The sequence below is a fragment of the Plecotus auritus genome (assembly GCF_963455305.1).
Source record: "Plecotus auritus genome assembly, chromosome: 10".
NCBI lineage: Eukaryota > Metazoa > Chordata > Mammalia > Chiroptera > Vespertilionidae > Plecotus > Plecotus auritus.
Genome location: NC_137785.1, coordinates 3,421,909 through 3,446,707, shown reverse-complemented (window position 1 = coordinate 3,446,707; position 24,799 = coordinate 3,421,909). Strand labels below are relative to the sequence as shown.

General features: G+C 48.4%; 1 protein-coding gene across 1 annotated transcript; it reads left to right on the top strand.

Moving 5' to 3' along the window:
• Nucleotides 1–1,881: 1,881 nt before the first annotated feature.
• Nucleotides 1,882–23,607, top strand: NLRP4 (NLR family pyrin domain containing 4; the record flags this gene model as incomplete). Its single annotated transcript, XM_080644048.1, has 9 exons — nt 1,882–2,161; nt 6,470–8,030; nt 10,580–10,741; nt 12,181–12,348; nt 13,583–13,750; nt 15,563–15,667; nt 18,483–18,653; nt 21,964–22,134; nt 23,517–23,607. 9 exons carry the CDS (start codon nt 1,882–1,884, stop codon nt 23,605–23,607), a joined length of 2,877 nt encoding a protein of 958 aa, XP_080500174.1.
• Nucleotides 23,608–24,799: the final 1,192 nt, after the last annotated feature.

The window sequence follows — 24,799 nt, the reverse complement described above, 5'->3', positions numbered from 1 at the left end:
ACGCCACTTCTTCAAAATAGACTCGCCCAGGCCGTGGTATTTTGTGGAAGAGCCACACTCAAGGGGCCAAAAAGCGGCATGTGGCTCGCGAGCCGCAGTTTGCCGACCACTGGGTTAGAGCATTGTCCCAATACCCCAAGGTTGCCGGTTCTAACGCCGGTCAGCGCACATATAAGAATCAACCAGTGAATGCATAAATAAGTGGAACAACGAATTGAGTTTTCTCTATCTCCCTCCCTCCCTCCCTTCCTCTCCCTCCCTCCCTCCCTTTCTCTCTCCCTCCCCTCTCTCTTTCTAAAATCAATTTTTGAAAAATTTAAATAGCCCTGGGCGGAGGGCTCAATTTGTTGGAGCACCGTTTCATGTACCAAAAGGTGATAGGTTTGATTCCCAGTCAGGGCACATACCTAGATTTCGGGTTCCATCCTGGTTGAGTACATACCGGAGACAAATGGTTGATGTTTCTCTCTCTCTCTTTGCCTTCCTCTCTCTAAAAAAAATCTTGGGTGAGGCCCTAGCCGGTTTGGCTCAGTGGATAGAGTGTCGGCCTGTAGACTGGAGGGTCCTGGGTTCCATTATGGTCATGGGCACATGCCAGGGTTCTGGGCTTGATCCCAAGTAGGGGGCATGCGGGAGGCAGCCGATCAACGATTCTCGCTCATCATCGATGTTTCTATCTCTCCCTCTCCCTTCCTCTCTGAAATCAATAAAATTTTAAAAAATTAAATATCTCGGGTGAGGATAAAATAAATAAATAAATAAAATAAAATACCATGTCTCCAACGCTGGCCCAGCCAGCCTCCTCCTACTCCCCTTAGCTGGCTTTTTATTATTTTTTTTTCTACTCTAAACTGGTAGACCAGATGAACTGTGTGTGCCTGTACATTCCTTATCAGCTCAGCCTGCAACCAGCAGGGAGAGCAGGGGGTCTCGAATACAAAGGAAGACATTCATGCACAAAAGGATGGAAGAACTTGGAGCTTAGGGCTGAGTTTTCTTTTTTAATTAGATTCATACCTGTTGCCCTGACTGGTTTGGCTCAGTAGAGCTTCGGCCTGCAGACTGAAAGGTCCTAGGTTCGATTCCAGTCAAGGGCATGTACCTTGGTTGCGGGCACATCCCCAGTAGGGGGTGTGCAGGAGGCAGCTGATGGATGTTTCTCTCTCATCGATGTTTCTAACTCTCTATCCCTCTCCCTTCCTCTCTGTAAAAAAAATCAATAAAATATTAATATATATATTTTTAAAAAGATTCATACCGCCCTAGCTGGTTTAGCTCAGTGGATAGAGCATCGGCCTGTGGACTGAAGGGTCCCAGGTTTGATTCCAGTTGAAGGCATGTACCTTGGTTGCGGGCACATCCCCAGTAGGGGGTGTGCAGGAGGCAGCTGATGGATGTTTCTCTCTCATCGATGTTTCTAACTCTCTCTCCCTCTCCCTTCCTCTCTGTAAAAAAAAATCAATAAAATATTAAAATATATATATTTTTAAAAAGATTCATACCGCCCTAGCTGGTTTAGCTCAGTGTATAGAGCCTCGGCCTGTGGACTGAAGGATCCCAGGTTCGATTCCAGTCAAGGGCATGTACCTTGGTTGCGGGCACATCCCCAGTGGGAGGTATGCAGGAGGCAGCTGACGGATGTTTCTCTCTCATCGATGTTTCTAACTCTCTATCCCTCTCCCTTCCTCTCTGTAAAAAATCAGTAAAATATATTTTAAAAAAAAAGATTCATAACCTGTTGAGACAAACAGGAGAACAGAGACGAGGTCCAGAGAATAACTTGAAACTGCTCTGACTTTCACACAGGTTTCATTTAGTCCCCGTTCCCGGTAATTCTCTCTCTCTGTCTCTCTGAAGATTGTGATCTCTGGGCAGCTCGAGATGGCATCCTCTTTCTTTTCGGAATTTGGCCTCCTGTGGTACCTGAAGGAGCTCAGCCGGAACGAGTTCAACAGTTTTAAGGAGAAACTCAAGCAAGAAACTCTGCACCTTGGGCTCCAGCAGATCCCCTGGGCTGATGTGAAGAAGGCAACGCGGGAAGTCCTGGCAACCCTGTTGGTCAAGCATTATAAGGAAGCACAGGCCTGGGATGTGACCTTCACCATCTTCCAGAAGATCAACCGGGAGGACCTCTGCCAGAAGGCCAGGAAGGAGTGTACAGGTGAGGGAGTCCGGGGATGGGGCACGGGGACAAGGCTTCTCATCTCAAGGATATTGTCATCATTTTGATAAATGGTCTCCATCCATCCTCTCCATCGAATGGTCTCCACAGCAGGCTCAGCATGTCCTCGGGGATCCAGCCATCCTTGTCCACAGAAGACAGTGGTTCTACGTGGTAAATGTGGTTGGGTGCCATGTCTTCACCTGGATTGCACGTCTGGGTTACCGATAATTTTGTTATTTTTATTTATTTTTAATTCTCACACAAGGATATTTTTTTTTAATATATTTTATTGATTTTTACAGAGAAGAAGGGAGAGGGATAGAGAGTTAGAAACATCGATCATCGATGAGAGAGAAACATCGATCAGCTGCCTCCTGCACACCTCCCACTGGGGATGTGCCCGCAACCAAGGTGCATGCCCTTGACCGGAATCGAACCCGGGACCCTTCAGTCCGCAGGCCGACGCTCTATCCACTGAGCCAAACCGGTTAGGGCCTGAGGATATTTTTTCCATTGCTTTTTATGATGATGATGATGATGATTTCAGAAAGGAAGAGAGAGGGAGAGAGAGATGGAAGCATCAATGATGAGAAAGAATGAGCTGCCTCCTGCACGACCCACACTGGGGATTGAGCCTGTAACCCGGGCATGTGCCCTTGACTAGAATCGAACCTGGGACCCTTCAGTCCAATGCTCTATCCACTAAGCCAAGGCTAGAGCTCTGTTGCTTTTTAGAGAGAGTGAAAGGGGGATGGAGGGGAGAGAGAAAAACATCAATTTGTTGCCTCCCACACATACCCTGACCAGGGCCAGGGGCTGAACCTGCAACCCAGGTACGTGCCCTTGACCAGGAATTGAACCCGAGACCCTTCAGTGCGTGGGCTGACACTCTGACCACTGCTCACACCAACCAGGGCTGGGTTACTGATCATTTATCCTTGCATCCAAGCCAGAAACGCTAAGGTAAAGTTGTATCACAGCAACTATGAAACTTGACGGTTCAGCAAAAATCACCGTTAACATCTGCTGTGGGTCACGCGCTGAACTAAGGCTAACTTGGTGTGATTGTGTGTTTATCCAAAGCAGCCATGGAATGCCAGTGTTCAGTAAGATTTCTAAGTCACTGTCCTACGTGGATGCATTTTAATCGTTAACAAGCAAACGTTCATGTCAGAGGAGCTATGGCCTATACCAGGGGTGGGCAAACTTTTTGACTCGAGGGCCACAATGGGTTCTTAAACTGGACCGGAGGGCCGGAACAAAAGCATGGATGGAGTGTTTGTGTGAACTAATATAAATTCAAAGTAAAGGAGCGGAGGGGAGAGCAAGAGAACCGGATAGAACAGCCGGATCCGGCCCGCGGGCCGTAGTTTGCCCAAGGCTGGCCTATACACAATATAGCCTTAAGGGCCAATTTTTTTTAAAAGGGAAGAATGTATTTTGTTCTATCAAGAGTGGCTCAGTTGGTTGAAGCATCATACAGTACACCAAAAGGTTGTGGGTTTGATCCCTGGTCAGGGCACGTATGGGAGGCAACAGATCAATGTTTCTCTCTCTCTCTCGATCTCTCTCTCTTTCTCTCTCTCTCTCTCACTCTGAGCCCCCTTCCTCTCTCTCTCAAAATCAATAGTCATATTCTGGGGTAAGGATTATATATAAAAAAAAGAGTTGACCATTTTACAACATGATAGCCCAATAGCAACACTCGTCATGATCTCTGAGTCACCGTGATCATCGTCGGCATTTGTGTATAGATCACGTTCACATAGAATGCAGTTTTCTCAGCAGCTTCGTTATATCCTCACAGTAGCCCCATTGGAGCATTTAACTATTGGAATGCAGCCCAGCTGGTGTGGCTCAGTGGTTGAGCCTAAACCGGCTCTCCAACATCCCCCCGAGGGCTCCCAGATTGCGAGAGGGCTCAGGCCAGGCTGAGGGACCCACGGGTGCACGATCAGGCTGGGGAGGGACGCAGGAGGTTGGCCAGCCGGGGAGGGGCTGCGGGAGGGCTCCAGGGCGTGTCTGGCCCATCTTGCTTAGTCCCAGTTGGCGGGACTCCAGCAGCAAACTACCCTACCAGTCATAGCATCTGCCCCCTGGTGGTCAGTGCACTTCATAGCGAGAGGTTGAGTGGCCTTAGCATATCACTAGCATATTATGCTTTGATTGGTTGAACAGCCGACTGGTCGATCGGACATTTAGCATCTTAGGCTTTTATTATATAGGATTATTTATTATTATTTCTAATCCTCATCTGAGGATATGTGCGTGTTTTTTTTTATCTTAGAGAGAGAGGAAGGAGGGAGAGAGAGAAACATTGATGTGAGAGAGAAACATCAATCAGTTGCCTCCTACCCTCTCACACACGCCCCAACTGGGGATCAAACCTGCAACCTTTTGGGTGTACAGGACGACACTCAGCCAGCTGAGCCACTCAGCCAGGGCCGTACTATTATTGACTAGATTCTGCTTCAGCTTTTTCACCCATCCTTCCATCTGTCCCCTCTGGAACCATCCATTTATTCTTGGTGTCTATGAGTTTGTTTTTGTTTTGCTTGTTCATTTGTTTGTTTTTTTTAGAGTCCGCATGTAAGTGAAATCATAGGGTATTTGTCTCTCTCTGACAGACTTACTCCACTCAGCACAATACCCTAGGTCCGTCCATGTTGTTGCAAATGATAAGATTTCATTCTTTTTTTTATGGCCGAGTGATATTCCATTGTATACATGTCCCACAGTCATCTGTTAAGGGGGTACTCTATCATACTGACTACACCTAATTTCCCATGTCTCAAAATGGATACAGGACTTAAATATAAGACGGGAAACCATAAAAATACTAGAGGAATCCACAGGCAGCAAAATCTCAGACATATGCCAAAAGAACTTTTTCAGTGATACTGCCCCTAGGGCAATGGAAGCCAAAGAGAAAATAAACAAATGGGACTACATCAAAATTTCCCAGTGTCGGGTCCTTCAGATAAATTCCATACCCAGAATACCGCTAGCAGTATCTAAATTCCCTGTAGGCATACACGGGTACATAGTAGAGACACCGTCTTGTTGAATTGTTTTTTTAATAACAATTATCCCACACTTTCCCTGGATGGGTGGTTCAGTTGGTTGGAATGTCATCTTGGGTTGCGGGTTCAAGGGCATGTACCTTCAATCCCTAGTCGAGGTGCAAAGGGGAGGCAATAGACCAGTGGTTCTCAACCTTCCTAATGCTGTGACCCTTTAATACAGTTCCTCATGTTGTGGTGACCCCCAACCATAAAATTATTTTCGTTGCTACTTCATAACTGTAATTTTGCTACTGTTATGAATCGTCATGTAAATATCTGTGTTTTCCGATGGTCTTGGGCGACCCCTGTGAAAGGGTCGTTCGACCCCCAAAGGTTAAGAACTGCTGCAATAGATGGATGTTTCCCTCTCACATCAGATGTTTTTTTTTCCTCTCTCTCTCCTTCCCCTCTCTCTAAAAACAATAAGCATATCCTCAGGTGAGGATTTTAAAAAATATTCTACACTTTTACTATCTGTGCAATAGTCCATAAATATTTTTTTAATATATTTCATTGATTTTTTTACAGAGAGGAAAGGAGATGGATAGAGAGTTAGAAACATCAATGAGAGAGAAACATCGATCGGCTGCCTCCTGCACACTCCCTACTGGGGATGTGCCCGCAACCAAGGTACATGCCCTTGACCGGAATCAAACCTGGGACCCTTTGGTCTGCAGGCTGACGCTCTATCCACTGAGCCAAACCAGTTAGGGCAGTGCATAAATAATTTAACCGGTCTCCTATCCATGGTTAGAAGTGATTCTCTAGTGTTTGCTATATAGTAGCAACAATGAACAGCCATGTGGATGTGTGTGGATGTGTGTATACATGTGCGTGTTTGCATGTTTGTGTACATGTATGTGTGTATGTTTTCGTGTGTGTGCTTGTGTGTGTACATGTGTGTGTGTAGACCCGGGTTTGGCACACTGTAGTGGGCCATAGGGTTTACAGCTAGACTTCATGGGCTACCATCTCCATCACGACTGCTCTTCCTTGCCTTTGTAGTGGCCAAGCAGCTGTAGACAACATATAAGCAGAGAGCGTGACTGAGTCCCGGTGACATTTTTTTTTACAACACGGACTGTTGACCAGCTTTGGTGGCGGGCCACAGTATTTTTCAGATCCCCGAGAAGACGCAGTGAGAGGGAAAATGGCAGGGCCAACGCCAGCGTCTGTACTGGGGTCTTCACTCAGACACATTGTGTGTTTTGTCTTTTTTTTCTCGGGCTCACGGACTCAGGACACACCAAGACGTATCGCGCTCACGTCAAGGAGAAATTCAGCGCGGCGTGGTTCCGAGACACCGTCATGCAGTGTCACGGATACGTTGACAAGGAGCTCACCCAGAAAGAGCGCAAATGCCTGGAGTTTCTGTTTGCTCCCAAGGAGCCGAGGAAACGGACGGTGATCCTTACAGGCGCTCGGGGGGTGGGGAAGACGACCGTCCTGGCGAAGCTGATGCTGGCCTGGGCAGAGGACACGCTCTACCAGCACAAGTTCTCCTACGTGTTCTACCTCTGCTGCCGGGAGGTGAGGCGGGTGACAGCGACCAGCTTGGCCACCTTGATCTGTAGAGACTGGTCCGACTCCCTCGCCCCCATCACGGAGATCACCTCCGAACCCGAGAAGCTCTTGTTCATCCTCGACGGCTTGGAAGAGCTGATGTCTGACTTGAATGAGCCCGAGTCGGAGCTGTGCAGCGACTGGATGGCGCAGAGGCCCGTCCAGGTGGTCCTGAGCAGCCTGCTGAGGAAGAAGATGCTCCCGGAGTCCTCCCTGCTCGTGGCCACGGTGCCCGCGTACACACGGTTCATCGAGCACAGGCTGGGGGGCCCAGAGATCGAAACGCTCCTGGGCTTCACGGAGGACGAGATGCTGCTGAGTTTCAGCTGCATGTTCCGGAAGAGGTGGCGAGGCGTCCAAGCCTTCCATTTCATCCGAAGCAACAAGCAGCTGGTCTCCATGTGCCAGATCCCCATCCTGTGCTGGGCCACGTGCACTTGTCTGAAGCAGGAGATGGAGCGAGGGAAAGATCTCGCCCTGGCGTGCCGGCGGGCCACCTCGCTCTATTCCTCGTTCGTCTTGAACCTGTTCACGCCCAAGGGGGCCCGCTGCCCGGATGAGCAGAGCCGAGTCCGGCTGAAGGGCTTGTGTGCCCTGGCTGCCGAGGGCATGTGGAGCGACACGTTGGTGTTCGGGGCGGAGGATCTCCGGAGAAACGGGTTGGCGGACTCTGACATCCCTGCCCTGCTGGACAGCAAGGCCCTTCGCAGGGGCGGGGGCCCCGAGGACGCCTCGTACACGTTCCTCCACTTGTGCATCCAGGAGGTCTGCGCCGCCCTGTTCTACTTCGTCAAGAGCCACCCCGACCACCCGAGCCCGGCGGTGGGCCGTGCCGAGGCTGTGCTGGCGACCCATCTGCAGAGAACCAAGGCCCAGTGGATCTTTCTGCCGTGTTTCCTGTTTGGCCTTTTGAACGAAAAGGAGCAGCAGAAGCTGGGCGCCTTCTTTGGCGCCCACCTGTGCCAGGAGGAGGTCCGGCAGGCGGTTGAGCAGCACCTCCGGGGCGTCTGCGAGAGTGATTGCCTCCGGGGCCAGCTGGATGTCCTGGTGCTGTATTACTGTCTGTTCGAGATGGAGGACGAAGAATTCGTGCGCTGGGCAGTGGACCTGTTCCCAGAGGTGTCCTTTCTCATCACCGACCCGATGGACCTGATAGTCCTTGCCTACTGCCTGACACGCTGTTCGGCCTTGAGGAAGCTTGGCCTTTCCATCCAAAATGTCTTCGTAGCCACCTCCATGTGAGTCCATTCCATGGCCTTCTTTCTGCAGCCTCGTCGGCGTCTGTCCGTATTCCCGAGGGGGTTTCGCTCCCGGCGTTTTTCATGGGGGGTTGGGGTTGGGGGACCTCACCTTTTTCTGTCAAACAGACCTCAGCTCACATCCTGGCTGGACTCCTTAGGAAACAGGTGACCTTGTCCGCAGAGGGGGGTCTTTCTCCGTTGAGGTTGCCTCGTTGTAAAAAGGGCAACGGTGGAAACTGCCGTATTGGGAGGCGCTAGGAAGAGCGAATGGGAGAGGCCGTGTGAAGTGTGTTTTCTACACGTTCTTGAGTATTTGCTGATGGGCACCCAAATTAATTCTCATATCGTTTCGATAGGACCACACTCTTTCTTTTTTTTTTTCTTCTTTTTTTTAATATATTTTATTGATTTTTTACAGAGAGGAAGGGAGAGGGATAGAGAGTTAGAAACATCGATGAGAGAGAAACATCGATCAGCTGCCTCCTGCACACCTCCCACTGGGGATGTGCCCGCAACCAAGGTACGTGCCCCCGACCGGAATCGAACCTGGGACCCTTCAGTCCGCAGGCCGACGCTCTATCCACCGAGCCAAACCGGTTTCGGTGGACCACACTCTTTCTTGACTTCCCAGCTAACAAGTACCTTTTATTTATTTCTTTCTTAAATATATTTTTATTGATTTCAGAGAGGAAGGGAGAGGGAGAGAGAGATAGAAACATCCATGATGAGAGAGAATCATTGATCGGCTGCCTCCTGCACGCCCCCTACTGGGGATCGAGCCTACAACCTGAGTATGTGCCCTTGACTGGAATCAAACCCGGGACTCTTCAGTCCCCAGGGTCCGCCAAACCAGTTAGGGTGCAATTACCTTTTAAACGGATTCTGAACAATCTTCCAAATTTTAACTTACTTTAATACAAAAATCATATATGAGATAGATTCTCTACTTCCCCTTTTTTAAAATCGATTTTTATTGTCCATAGTATTACAGATATTTCTCATTTTCTTTTTTTTTAAATATATTTTATTGATTTTTTACAGAGAGGAAGGGAGAGGGATAGAGAGTTAGAAACATCGATGAGAGAGAAACATCGATCAGCTGCCTCCTGCACACCTCCCACTGGGGATGTGCCCGCAACCAAGGTACGTGCCCCTGACCGGAATCGAACCTGGGACCCTTCAGTCCGCAGGCCGACGCTCTATCCACCGAGCCAAACCGGTTTCGGTGGACCACACTCTTTCTTGACTTTCCAGCTAACAAGTACCTTTTATTTATTTATTTCTTAAATATATTTTTATTGATTTCAGAGAGGAAGGGAGAGGGAGAGAGAGAGATAGAAACATCCATGATGAGAGAGAATCATTGATCGGCTGCCTCCTGCACGCCCCCTACTGGGGGTCGAGCCTACAACCTGAGTATGTGCCCTTGACTGGAATCAAACCCGGGACTCTTCAGTCCCCAGGGTCCGCCAAACCAGTTAGGGTGCAATTACCTTTTAAACGGATTCTGAACCATCTTCCCAATTTTAACTTACTTTAATACAAAAATCATATATGAGATAGATTCTCTACTTCCCCTTTTTTAAAATCGATTTTTATTGTCCATAGTATTACAGATATTTCTCATTTTCTTTTTTTAAAAATATATTTTATTGATTTTTTACAGAGGGGAAGGGAGAGGGATAGAGAGTTAGAAACATCGATGAGAGAGAGACATCGATCAGCAGCCTCCTTCACACTCCCCCACCGGGTATGTGCCCGCAACCAAGGTACATGCCCTTGACCGGAATCGAACCTGGGACCCTTGAGTCCGCAGGCCGATGCTCTATCCACTGAGCCAAACCGGTTAGGGCAATATTTCTCATTTTCCTCCCCTTTACCTCCTCCTCCCAGCCCATACCCACCCCCCGCCATGTCTTCACTACCCTACTGCCCATGTCCATGCATGTAAGTATATAAGTTCTTTGATTTACCGCTTCTCATCCCCCGAGATAGAGTCTCTTAATTATCATGTTACAAGTGAGGAAACCGAGGCAGAGCTACCTCGAAAGCCTCCCAAGCGAGGAAGTGGTCGAGGCTCAATTTGAGCCTAGCTGTCTTGCTCGAGGTCCATTTAACACCTATGCTTTTACGGCCCCAGCTTTCCCTATCAGATTCCCGGCAGATACACCAACGTCCTTCCGTCTGGCGCTATTGACATTGGGGGATGGATCTTTCTCTGTGGGTGGGCGGAGGGTGTTCTGTTCATTCTAGTATGTTGACGAGCATCCCTGGTTTCTGCCCACTCGATGCCAGGAGCACACCCCTCTTCCCAAGTGAAGCAACCACAGATGTCCCCAGACATTGCCCAATGGCCCCTGGGGGAAGGGACAACAGGACCCCTGGTTGAGAATCCTGACTAGAAGATGAGCTGACTGATCACGGGTGGGTCTGCTCCGAGTCAGATGCCCTGCGTTCGGGAAGATCACTCGTGATGCTTCTATGTGATGAACGGCTTGGGGTGACTGCTGACCCGCGGGGAACTTTTCCTGTCTCCTTCCTTCCAGGACAGATTACCAGTTTCTCTACTGGAATAACATCTGTTCCGTGCTCACGGCGAACGAGAACCTCGAAGAACTCCGAGTGAGTGACAGTAACCTCCCCGGCCCGGCCCTGGTGACCCTTAGCAATCATCTGAAGCACCCCAGGTGTCGCCTTCAGATGCTTAAGTAAGTTGGAGGCCCCCCTCCTGGACTTGAGTCTGCCATGGAGATCCATGAGTCTCACCTCTAGCGTTTGGGGCAACCTGGAGATTTGCAGCCGAGAGCCGAGTTTCGCATGCCCATGTCTCTAGCTGTGTTGCCTCTACCCCTACTCGCCGCCTTGAAATGGGCTTCTCCAAGGTCACAACGCTAACAAGAGGGCAGAGCTGGGTTCTGGACTCGGAGCTGATTGCACAGAGCCCCTGCTGGTAGCTACCGCGTCTGCTTCTTCCTAAAAAGCTTCCGGGAGCATTGCGCCAACCCCTATCTGAGGGCCGGGGTGGGGGTGGCAGGCTTTGTACTGGATCCCACACAATGAAGGGAGCTTAGGCGTTATGGTCCCGACCTCCAGGAATATATGGTCAAGTGTGGCTTGGTTGGTTTCTGCGTTCCCCACCATCAGACGTGTAGATCCTCCTCCGTGGGAGGTAGGTATGAAAGAACTAAGTGAACCTGAGGTTGTGGTGGTCCGGAAAGTCTTTCTGGTCTAGGATTTTAGACTCTCCTCTGCCATGACGTGGAGCGTAAGGATTCCAGAGACAGGAATATGCGAGAGCGATATTAGCCTGAGAATTGGTGTGGCAGAGATATCTAGGTGCCCCCCACCACCAAAGGGTGTGCCCCCTGCTCTAGTGTGCTGTTGTCTTTCAGGCAAAGGCTGAATAAAAGGGTAATATGCAAATTGACTGAACAGTGGAACCACCGGTCGCTATGACGTGCACTGACCACCAGGGGGCAGACACTCAATGCAGGAGCTGCCCCGTGGTGGTCAGTGCGTTCCCACAGGGGGAGCACTGCTCAGCCAGAAGCCGGGCTGACAGCTGGCAAGCGCAGCGGCCTCAGTCAGACATCCCCCGAGGGCTCCTGGACTGAGAAAGGGCACAGGTGGGGCTGAGGAACCCCCCCCCCCCCGCCGCCCTCACCCCCAAGTGCACAAATGTCGCAGGTCTCTAGTATAAATACATTTTTACTGATTTCAGAGAGGAAGGGAGAGAGATAGAAACATCAATAATGAAAGAGAATCACCTATCAGCGGGCTCTTACACACCCCCTGTTGGGGATCCAGCCTGCAACCCCGGTATGTGCCCTGACCAGGAATCAAACCGTGACCTCCTGGTTCATAGGTCACTGCTCAACCACGGAGCCCCACTGGCTGGGGGCTGGGTGAGAACTATTGTCTTAAAGGAACCCTCCTCCCACACAGTCAGGGACATCTTCATTGAATCATTGCATGAGGAAGAAAAGCAACTTTTTTTTTGTTAATTCGCTTATTCGTGGGTGTTGGTAACAGTGGGTAATATTACATCACGGGTGGAAATCAGCAGATGCTCCAGCCGTCTTCCCAGGTTTTATTGAATGGAAACCTACCCCAAAATTTTCTTTTTTTTTTCTTTTTTTTCCTGCAGGATGAATAATGTTTCCTTCTCCTCTGAAAGCCGGTCTTTCTTCGAGGTGTTCAGTCAGAGCCCGCTGTTAAAACACCTGGATCTCAGTGGCACAAGAATCTCCCACGACGACTTCAAGTTGCTGTGTAATGCCTTGGACAGTCCCGCGTGCAACATCGAGAAGTTACTGTAGGTCTCCATGCTCCCCAGCCTCCTCCATTTTTCTTACCCGTCTACTTTCATCCTCTTTTCTAGTCTTCACAGACGAGCTTAACTCCCCGTGAACCTGAGCGTCCACGAGGGGAGTTCCGAGTTTCTAAACTGGTACAAACCACTTGGGAAAACCATTTGCCGCTCTTGGGCTCTCGCGGGTTCTGACATCTTGTGTAACCTAGCAATCTCACATCAAGGTGTACGTCCAACAGAGCTGTATGCATAAGTTTGCCCGAAGATGGGACCTACAATATTCATGGCGACGATCATGATAACCTGAAAAATGAAAATACCTGCGAATAGTTAGATAGGAGACCTGTCATTGAGACGTCACATTTCTCCCGCCTCAACTTCGCCTCTGGCGCGAGTCTTCTCTAGAAGACAATTTTCTCAACGTGTTTCTATGGCAACTGTCGGGTTGTCTCCTTGGAAAATAACCCCCCTCCCCCTTCTTCTAGAAAAGCAGAAGGCTGATTAGATGGTTCTTCAACAGAATAAAAGCTGGACTATTAAATCCAAAAAAAAAAAAAAAAAAAGAGAGAGAGAGAGAGAGAGAGAGAGAGACCTGTCATTATGGTCTCCCCTTCCTGAGGATGAACAATCTATAATGATAGCAACGAATTTGGATGAATCTCACAGATCTCATGGGTAGAAAATGAGCCAAACTGAAAAGTAAATATATCATATGATTTTATTTCTGTAACATTCACATGGCCAAGACTATGGTGTTAGAGGCGAGGATAAGTGACAGGGGTGACGGACACAATATGTTTCTGGACCTGAAGGCTAATAATATAGGCCTGTGCAATTCAGGATAATTCAGGGTGAACAAGTACATGCTAAGTGGGGTAGAGGAGTTGGAGGGATGGAATTAGGGGAACAGCAAACATAACCAATACCTTGAAGAATAACACCTGATAGAGGTCAAGCAGCTCAACACGGCCCGTGTGGCTGACCCATGTGGATTTAGGAACCGGTGGGAGCCTTGTCCGTCACATGATGTCTTGGGGGCTTTTCATTGGGGAAGTTGAAGCCGTGTATGTGCAATCACTCGGTGTGTATGTGTCTCAAGTCTAGAGAATGGGTGATGGGTTTCAGGGAGGGTCTCAAGCAGAGCCAACATGGGCTTCCTGACTCTGGTGGGACTAGCCAGAGGGGTGAATCAGGGACGTCGAAACAGATGGGATCTGGCATTTTCTCTTTCCTACAGGCTGGCGGGGTGTGGCCTCTTAGCGGATGATTGTGAAGGCTTCAAGGAGGTCTTGATGAGGAGCACGAAGCTGAAGATTCTTGACTTATCCTACAACTGCTTGGGCAACGGGCTGTCCCTGTTGTGCGAAGCCCTGTGCCTCCCATCTTGTGCTCTGAGGGGCTTGGCGTAAGTGACCGTTGGGAGGGCCCACTGTGGCACACCGTGGCCCACTGGCTAAAATCTATCCACTGCTGGAGGCATCGCCAGCTTGCAACCTCTGCTCCGTATTTCGCTGTACCTTGCCACGGTCCCAAGTAAACGTGCCTCCCTTGGAAAGCCACGAACTATCGTGATATTGCGCTAAGCGAAAGGGGTCAGGCAGCGAGAGGCAAATACTGTATGATTTCACGTATATGTGGGACCTAAAGAACAAAAATACACAAGCAGAACAGACTCGTAGATGCAGAGAATAAACTGATGGTTGCCAGAGGGGAGGAGGGTTGGGGGACTAGGTGATAAAGGTAAAGGGATTAAGAAGTACAAATTGGGCCCTGGCCAGGTGGCTCGGTTGGTTGGAGTGTTCTCCCATGCACTGAAAGACTGTGGGTTCAATTCCAGTCGGGGCATGTACAGGAGGCAACCAATCAATGTTTATCTTTCACATTGATGTTTCTCTCTCTCTTTCTCTCTCCCTTCCTCTCTCTAAAATCAATAAAAACATATCCTTGGGTGAGGATTTAAAAAAAAAGTACTATTGATATATACAAAACAGTCATGGGAATGTAAAGTATAGACTAGGCAATATAGTCAATAATATTGTAATAACTATGTATGGTGCCAGTTGGACACTAGATTTATTGTGGGTGATCACTTCCTAAGTTATATACACTGAGTGGCCAGATTATGATGATCTCTGAATGCATAATAATCTGACCACTCAATATACGTATATATATTAGAGGCCTGGTACATGAACTCGTGCATGGGTGGGGTCCTGCCAGCCTGGCCAGTGGGAGGGGATATGGGGGGTTGACCGGCCTGCCTGCTGGTCGAATTCCTGGTCGAGGGGACAATTTGCATATTAGCCTTTTATTCTATAGGATATACACTGAGTGGCCAGATTATTATGCATTCAGAGATCATCATCCTCTGGCCACTCAGTTTACACAGGGTGTCCCAAAAAAGTGTACACATACCCTGAATGATTATAAAGTCAGTGTTTATTAATATACAGTTCATTTTTTACATTTAAATGAATTGCCCTAGCTGGTTTTACTCAGTGGTTAGAGCATCAGTGCTTGAACGGAAGGGTCCCAGCTTTGATTCTGGTCAAGAGCACATACCTTGGTTGCAGGCTCTATCCCCAGCCCTGGTCTGGGCGCATGCGGGAAGCAACCATCGATGTCTCTCTCACATTGATGTTTCTCTCTCCCTAAAAATCAATGGGAAAATATCCTCAGGTGAGGATTAACAACAAAAAAATAAAAAAAATAAATTTAAGAATCTACAGAAATGAATAATTTTTTTTTTTTTTGCCAGTGCCTTTTTTCAAACCGATGACTGTTCTGGTCTAGGCATTGCTGATAACGCAAAGCAATGGAATCACAAACATCAAGAATCTGTTGGTTTGGTTTTTGTGTCTCGTCTACTGTTGCCGGTTTTGTACCATCAACATGATCTTTTATGCTTCCCCATTAAAAAAAAAAAAGTCCAGTGGCCCTTTAGGATACATTTTCTTTGTTCAAAGCTTAGCCTGGCTTCACCAATGACTTCAAATCAGTCAAACCTGAAAAGGATTGAAAAATCACATGAGTTATCAGCGTTAAAGTGTGTATACATTTTGTGGGGGGACACCCTCTATAGGATGATAGGAATATGCTCCATAATATGGAGTCCTTTCCTCCATTTTCTCCCATGTATTTGTCCCTACAGGTTAGTTGGCTGCCAACTCAAGGAACCTTGTTGGGAACACCTCCGTGACGTTGTCCTGGGTAACAGGAACTTGACCCACCTAGACCTCAGCATAAATGGCCTGAAAGACGAAGACCTGAACCTTCTCAGCGAGGCCTTGAAACAGCCATCCTGCTACCTGAAGTCACTAGGGTAAGTGTTTGGAGGCTTCCCTGGAAGACCAAGCCTCCTTCTCAGGGAGTTGGGCTGCTGGGGAGGCACCCGGAAATGGAGAAAGCCCAAGTGTCCGTGACTGAGATGAAGGTGAGAAGGTGAAAAGTGACTTGACTTCAGATTCTTGCAGAGGCGTTCAGGTGAACCAACCCGTACCTTGACTCGATGTGACGGATTTAATGTGTGGTAACTGGTCCTTCGTCAGGGTATATACAAAAGGGCTGAGACAGAGAAGTTGGGACTGGGGCTGAGGGGCAGTTTAATGACTAGATGTTTTTGCCGTGTGTTCTACAAGATGTGTAAATTTCTTCAGTTGGAGAAGGAGAGCTGAAATTTCAGGTACGAAGCTTAAACATGGGGATGGGAGACCTGATGCTATAGGTAGGGAATTGACATTAATAAAATCAGGAGTACTTGAGGAAGGAATAAGGACAGCAGGAGAGTAAGGGGAAAGCAGAGAATGAAAAGACTTCATTTCATGTTATAAAATTGAGAAATATTTGAATAACCGGTGATGGTAGTAGTGGTGGTGATGGTGGTGGTGATGGTGATGGTGATGGTGGTGGTGGTGATGGTGGTGGTGATTGGTGGTGGTTGGTGGTGGTTATTGTTGTTGGTGGTGGTGGTGATGGTGGTGGTGGTGGTGATGGTGGTGGTGGTGGTGATGGTGGTGGTGGTGGTGGTGGTGGTGGTGGTGATTGGTGGTGGTGTTTTGGGGTTACCCATTGGAATAGCATTTTCATCATCAAATGCTGCTCCCTGAGAGATCAAGAGACTAGTGGGATTAGGCAGAATCATTTTACCTAATCTCTCAGGAAATCTTTGTATTCCTTGCTTGATATTCCTTCCTTGAAGGATGTGTTGAATGAGGTGAGAAAATAGTCAGAGGCATTCTTGATCTCATGATGGTGGGTTAGGTCATCTGGCTCAATCCTTGATCTGCAAGATACTAGAAATATCCTATATAAGAAAACCCTAATATGCAAACCGACTGAACAGCAGAACAACTGGTTGCTATGATGCGCACTGACCACCAGGGGGCAGACGCTCAATGCAGGAGCTGCCCCCTGGTGGTCAGTGAGCTCCCACAGAGGGGAGCGCCGCTCAGCCAGAAGCCGGGCTCACAGCTGGCGAGCGCCACAGCGGTGGCGGGAGCCTCTCTCACCTCTGCGGCAGTCAGACATCCCCTCAGAGGTCCCAGACTGCGAGAGGGTACAGGCCAGGCTGAGGGGCCCCCACACGCCCAAGTGCATCAATGTCATGCACCAGGCCTCTAGTCACTATAATATTTGGAAATATTAAAAACATCTGGAAGCTGATGCAGAAGTAATCTGTGTAGCCGAAACCGGTTTGGCTCAGTGGATAGAGCGTCAGCCTGCGGACGGAAAGGTCCTAGGTTCGATTCCGGTCAAGGGCACGTACCTTGGTTGCGGGCACATCCCCAGTGGGGGGTGTGCAGGAGTCAGCTGATCGATGTTTCTCTCTCATCGATGTTCCTAACTCTCTATCCCTCTCCCTTCCTCTCTGTAAAATATCAATAAAATATATATTTTTTTAAAAAAGTAATCTGTGTAGACTAAATGCAGACCACTTGAGGTTGTCCAAAAATCTTTGAGATATGTGTATTCAGAATGTGTATTTTATATATTTTGTAACGTATAAATTATATATAAAAATATAATGCATTAATATTTTAAAATATTAAACTAGGCCACAAGTACACACCTTCTGTGGAGGTAGATAATAGGATAACATAATCTTTGGCATCAATTTATCTCTAAAACAATCTTTCAAGGTCAATAAAACCACACATAGTGAAAATGACCTAAAACACAAGGAAATACAGCACTCTGAGCAAACACACCTACCAAACCTCAGAAATTGGAGCAATCAGACTTATTATCTAAAAAAACATCATGCTTACTTTGTTTAAAGGGAAAGAATACATTTAAATATCTTAAGAAAAGGAAGCCATAAAATGAAATAAAATTGACAAATTGAGAAAACAAATAAAATGAAACATCTATAAATGATCAGTATAGCTGATATCAAAAACTTACTAGATGGTTTGAACAGTGGATTTGATACAATTAAAGGGAGAATGAGTAAAATGGGTTAGGCAGTAGATTAGACATGATTAAAGAGAGAATTAGTAAAATAGAAGCTAGAACATGATTATCCAGAGGCAACATGAAGAGAGAAAAAGAGGCAAAGAGAGAAGAGATTATGAGAAGTAAGGCAAGAAAGTATGGCACATTTAATAGGAGTCCTAGAAAGAGAAAATACTTAAAGAAGTAATGGCTAAAATTTTCCCATAACTGGTGAAAGACTCCAATCTACAGATCCAAGCATCCTTACTTGTCCCTAGTAGGATAAGTCAGGGAGAACCCGCAGAACATCAAACATAAGGATCTTAACACGTCTGTGATGAGGTTGAGGGCTGGGAGGAGCCATAATACGTAGAAGGACAGAAAGACGTCAGTGAATAGTGACGATGGAAACAAGAAGGCATCCCTGTCCGTGTAGCTCAATTGGTTGAAGCTTCATCCTGATACGCAAAGATTGTGGGTTCAATCCCCAGTCAGGGCACATACAAGAATCAACCAATGAATTCATCAATTCCTTAGAACAACAAATCAACGCTTCTTTCTCTCCCTTCCTCTCTCTCCCTCCCTCTCTCTTCCTCTCTTCCTTCCCCCTCCCCTCTCTCTCAAATTAATGAATATATCCTCGAGTGAGGATTTAAAAAAGTGTAGTAACCCTGGAGAGTGGCATCATGACTGTTCTCTTGCAGTTTGTTAAGCTGTTCCATCACTGCCAACGGCTGTCGGGACCTCGCCTCCATCCTCACGGGAAACCCAAACCTGAGAAATCTGCAGATCGGGTACAACAACCTTGCAGACGACGGCGTGAGGCTGCTGTGCGGAGCTCTGCTGCATCCCAACTGCCACGTAGAGAAGCTTGGGTGGGTACCTCTTCAATGGCATGGCTACATCTCGGTGGGTGGCCAAAGACTGAGGACTGATGGGCGGCAAGAGAGGGGAAAATAAAATCCCATTGGGGCACATAGCAGTTAGCCGTCATGCTAAATTTTACTACAAAACAGAGTCTTTTCTTTTAAATATTTTTTTTTCAAATTTTTATTAAGGTATTATATGTGTACATATCTTACCATTGCCCCCCCCACCCCACTCCCATACATGCCCTCACCCCCCAATGTCTTGCATCCGTTGGTTACTCTTATATGCATGCATACAAGTCCTTCAGTTGATCTCTTATTTCCCCCACCTCTCCCTAACCTTCCCGCTGTAATTAGACAGTCTGTTTGATGCTTTACTGCCTCTGTAACTATCTTTTTGTTCATCAGTTTATAATGTTTTTCATTATCCCTAAATGAGTGAGATCATGTGGTATTTTTCTTTCATTGACTGGCTTATTTCACTTAGCATAATGTTCTCTAATTCCATCCAGGTGTCTACAAATGGTAGTAATTCCTTCTTTTTATGGCAGCATAGTATTCCATTGTGTAGATGTACCACAGTTTTCTGATCCAGTCATCTGCTGACGGGCACCTAGGCTGTTTCCAAATCTTAGCTATGGTAAATTGTGCTGCTATGAACATAGGGGTGCATATATCCTTTCTGATTGGTGTTTCTGGTTTCTTGGGATATATTCCTAGGAGTGGGATTACTGGGTCAAATGGGAGTTCCATTTTCAGTTTTTTGAGGAAACTCCATACTGTTCTCCACAGTGGCTGCACCAGTCTGCATTCCCACCAGCAGTGCACGAGGGTTCCTTTTTCTCCGCATCCTCGCCAACACTTGTCGTTTGTTGATTTGTTGATGATAGCCATTCTGACAGGTGTGAGATGGTATCGCATTGTCGTTTTGATTTGCATCTCTCAGATAATTAGTGACTTTGAGCATGTTTTCATGTGTCTCTTGGCCTTCCTTCTGTCTTCTTTCGAAAAGATTCTATTTAGGTCCGTTGCCCATTTTTTTATTGGATCATTTATCTTCCTTTTATTAAGTTGTATAAGCTGCCTGTAGATGTTGGAAATTAAACCTTTATCAGTGAAAACATTTGCAAATATGTTCTCCCATACAGTGGGGTTTCTTGTTGTTTTGTTGATGGTTTCTTTTGCTGTGCTAAATATATTTTTATTGATTTCAGAGAGGAAGGGAGAGGGAGAGAGAGATAGAAACATCCATGATGAGAGAGAATCATGGATCGGCTGCCTCCTTGCACAGCCCCTGCTGGGGATTCAGCCCACAACCCGGGCATGTGTCCTTGAATGGAATCGAACCGGGACCCTTCAGTCTGCAGGCTGATGCTCTATCCATGGAGCTAAACCAGCCAAAACCAAAACATAGAGTCTTAAATTCTGAGGGGTGGGGATGGCTCTCCTGGTCTGGGGATGGGCACAGTTCATCGTGAATGGGCGCGATCGGGAACCCGGGGGGAGAGGGGTGGCCAAGGTGATCGGTTGATCTAGGTGGGCCTCGCTCTCAAGTCCAGAAGTGGGTTGGCTGTCTGTGAAGTGAGACCTGCAGGGATGACTGGACCACAGGTCTCCTGTCTACCTGGTGAGCCTGGCCTGGTGGGCGTGGCTTCTACAGCAAAGTAGATCGGAATGTCTTATCTCAGTGGTCCACAAACTCATTCGTCCACAGAGCCAACTATCAACAGTACAACGATTGAAATTTCTTTTGAGAGCCACATTTTTTAAACTTAAACTTCTTCTAATGCCACTTCTTCAACATAGACTCGCCCAGGCCGTGGTATTTTGTGGAAGAGCCACACTCAAGGGGCCAAAGAGCCGCATGTGGCTCGCGAGCCGCAGTTTGCCGACCACGGTCTTATCTCATGGCTCCTGGAGGCTGGAAGCCTGAGATCAAGGTGTGGGCAGGGCTGGCGTCTTCCGGGGCCCCTCCTTGGCTGTAGATGGCCATCTCTTCCCTGTGTCCTCACACAGTCGTCCCTATCTACACATCCATGTCTTCTTTTGGAAAAAAAAAATATTTTTTTAAATATTTTTATTTCAGAGAGAAAGGGAGAGGGAGAGAGATAGAAGCATCAATGATGAGAAGGATTTATTGATCGGCTACCTCCTGCACACCCCTTACTGGGGATCGAGCCCACAACCCGGGCATGTGCCCTTGACTGGAATCAAACCTGGGACCATTCAGAACCCCAGGCTGATGCTCTATCCACTGAGCCAAACCAGCTGGAAGGGCTGGAAAAAAAAATATTTTTTATTAGAGAGAAAGAGAGAGAGAGAGAGAGAGAGAGAGAAAGAGAGAGAGAGAGAAACATCGATCGGTTGCCTCCCCACACACCCTAACCAGGGATTGAACCCTGCAACCTGGGTATGTGCCCTGACCGGGAATCGAACCCACCACCTTTCGGTCAGGGCACATACAAGAATCAACCAATGAATTCATCAATACATAGAACAACAAATCAACGCTTCTTTCTCTCCCTTCCTCTCTCTCCAACCAACTGAGCCACACCGGCCAGGGCTTAATCTCCTCTTCTTTCTTTTAAAATATTTTTTGTTGATTTCAGAGAGGAAGGGAGAGGGAGAGAGAGAGAAAAACATCCATGATGAGAGAGAATCATGGATGGGCTGCCTCCTGCACGCCCTACACTGGGGATCAAGCCTGAAACTTGGGCATATGCCCTGACCGGGAATCAAACCCGGAACCTCCTGGTTCATAGGTCGAAACTCAACCCCTGAGCTACGCGGGCTGCCTCTTCTTAGAAGGACACCCATCATGGTGGAACCTAATGACCTCACTCTAACTCCCCTGCCTCTGTGAAGACCCCGCCTCCCCATGCAGTCATATTTCCAGGTGCTGTGGTCAGAGCACCCACCCATGAACTTCTGTAAGGACGCAACCAGCACCTCAGGGATCCCAGAGAAGGAGAAATGTGCAAGGGGTCGGCTCAGAGCTCACCTCACGTGGCCTCCACTGTGTCACATTCGCCAACGCAAGGCGAGGCCAGCCCAGATGCAGGGGTGGCGAGCCGACTTCACCCCGAGCGGGGTGCGCTGCCAAGTCCCGTTGCCACGAGCCGGGGTTCAGAGAGGAGCAGACGGGTGTGGCCAATCGCACAGTCTACCCCAGAGCAGTAACCGTTGGATGTGGTGCGCAGAGGCCAGAGGCGAGGGGCCAGCCTGGGCCGCACGTCCTGCTCACCCAGCTCACATGCCACCTCGTGCCGCCTCCGCCCACGGGCCTGGGGCGCTTCTCACCGGGGGTCTGTTGCAGGCTGGGGGCATGCCAGTTGACCAGCGCCTGCTGTGAGGACCTCGCTTCTGTTCTCACCGGCAGCCGATGCCTCAAGGAGCTCAACCTGGCTGAGAACCCTTTGGACCACCGCGGGGTGCAGCTGCTGTGTGCCGCCCTGAGGCACCCGGAGTGCGGGCTGCAGACTCTGGGGTGAGTGCTGTGCGCGGGGTCGGGCCTGGAACTGAGGGGGTTTGGGGGGGGCGGGGGCGAGTGTGAGACCTCCACGGTCTACCAGGGGTGGGCAAACTTTTTTTTTTTTTTAAATACATTTTATTGATTTTTTACAGAGAGGTAGAGAGAGGGATAGAAAGTTAGAAACATCGATGAGAGAGAAACATCGATCAGCTGCCTCCTGCACGCCCCCCACTGGGGATGTGCCCGCAACCCAGGTACATGCCCTTGACCGGAATCGAACCTGGGACCCTTCAGTCTGCAGGCCGACGCTCTATCCACTGAGCCAAACCAGTCAGGGCGGGTGGGCAAACTTTTTGACTCGAGGGCCACCATGGGTTCTTAAACTGGACCGGAGGGCCGGAACAAAAGCATGGATGGAGTGTTGTGTGAACTAATATAAATTCAAAGGAAAGGAGCGGAGGGGAGAGCAAGAGAACCGGATAGAACAGCCGGATCCGGCCCACGGGCTGTAGTTTGCCCACGGCTGGCTCTGGTCTCACTGCGTTTAAATGCCAAGGAGGCTCCCAGATTTGGGGGGCGCTGGGAGAGGGGGCGTTGCAGGAGTGAAAGACTCGCATCCTTAACCCGGGGGGAGTGCAGTGACTCGTGACCCCAGTAAATGGTGGCACTGGTGTTGGGAGGGCACAAATGGTAATGCAGCCCTGGCCAGCGTGGCTAAGTGGGTAGAGCATCCATCTATGAACCAGGAGGTCACTGTTCAATTCCCAGTCAGGGCACATGCCGGGGTTGTGGGGGGCATGCTGGAGGCAGCTCATGGGTGTTCCCCCCTCTCTCTCTTTTCTCCCTCTCTGAAATCAATCAATAGATATATATATTTTAAAAGACACAGAGACGGGCCCTCATCGGCGTGGCTCAGTGGATAGAGCGTCAGCCTGCGGACTGAGGGGTCCCGGGTTCGATTCCGGTCAAGGGCATGGACCTTGGTTGCGGGCACATCCTCAGTGGGAGGTGTGCAGGAGGCAGCTGATCAATATTTCTCTCTCATCGATGTTTCTAACTCTCTCTCCCTCTCCCTTCCTCTCTGTGAAAAATCAATAAAATATATATTTTTTAAAAAAGGACAGAGAAGCTCTGACGGGTGTGGCTCAGTGGATAGAGCATCGGCCTGCGGACTGAAGGGTCCCAGGTTCCATTGGTTGGGGGCACATCCCCAGGGGGAGGTGTGCAGGAGGCAGCTGATCAATGTTTCTCTCTCATCGATGTTTCTCTCTCATTAATGTTTTTAACTCTCTCTCCCTTCCTCTCTGTAAAAAATCAATAAAAATATATATATTTTCAAAAAGACAGAGAAGGAAAGAAGCGTGTGAGTTAAACAGAGCCCCTCCTCTACTTGCCAGGCTGAATAAAGCTGAATTTGACGAGGAGACCCAGGAACTCCTGGTGGCCGAGGAAGAGAGAAACCCCTGCCTGACCATCACCCATCAGTGATGGGACAGACCCAGGACCAGAGGGGCAGGCGTGGGCTTGCAAGCCACCTGGGCTTTCGGACTCAACAGCGGCTTCCAAGGATAAGTATCGGAGCTCTCCCCCGCCTGCCCCCCTGACGTGCACACACACACACACACACACACACACACACACACATACACACACGTGTACCTGCTCTGTGCCCAGGAACCGCAAATTACGGACCCCCCCGCCGCTCCGACTCTCCTGGGACCCTGTTCAGATGTGTTTTATAAATTGTGTATTAACGTGGGTTTTAATTTGCTTCGTGACGTTGTGGCAAGCCCTGGGGAGGCCTCCGAGGTAACTGCTCCCTCCTGATTCACAACGACCTGTTAAACCCTCAATAAAGTTTTGTATCTTAAAACGTGTTGTAAAATCCTTTCAAATTTCTATTGATTGATTTCAGAGAGAGAGAGAGAGAGGGGAACATTGATGTGAGGGAGGTTGGGTTTGTTGTTGCTTTTTAATACATTTTAATATATTTTTTTATCGATTTCAGAGAGGAAGTAAGAGGGAGAAAGAGAGCGAGAAACATTAATGATGAGAGAGAATCGTTGATTGGCTGCCTTCTTCATGCCTCCTACACACACACCCCCACTGGGGATGGAGCCCACAACCCGGGCATGTGCCCTTGACCAGGAATCGAACTCTGACCTCCTGGCCATGCTGGCCGGGAAAATACTGCCTTTATAATTATTCAGAGTGTATGTATACATTTTGGGACACCCTATATATCTGTAATCTATGTATATATGTGTGTGTGTGTGTGTGTGTGTGTGTGTGTGTGTGTGTGTGTGTGTATGGATCTTTATTGATCTATCTACACCTTGTTTTTTGACCTGCCACACAGAATGGCAGCGTGCATATAAGTCCTTCATTTGAGTGCTCTGTTCCTCCACAATGACAGGCAGTCAGGTGGCTTCTAATAATTGACGCTATTAGATTCCACTACAATGGACCACCTTGCAAATGTCGTCTTGTACAGGTGTCTGAGTCTTTAAGGTAGCTCCTTAGAGATACAGGGTAGCACATGGCCATTATGAAGGCAACAGAGAGAAGGATAAAAATAACTCTAGCCCTCACCCAGCTGGCGTGGCTCAGTGGTTGAGCATCGACCTATGAACCACTGTTCGATTCCCGGTCAGGGCACATGCTGGGGTTGTGGGCTCGA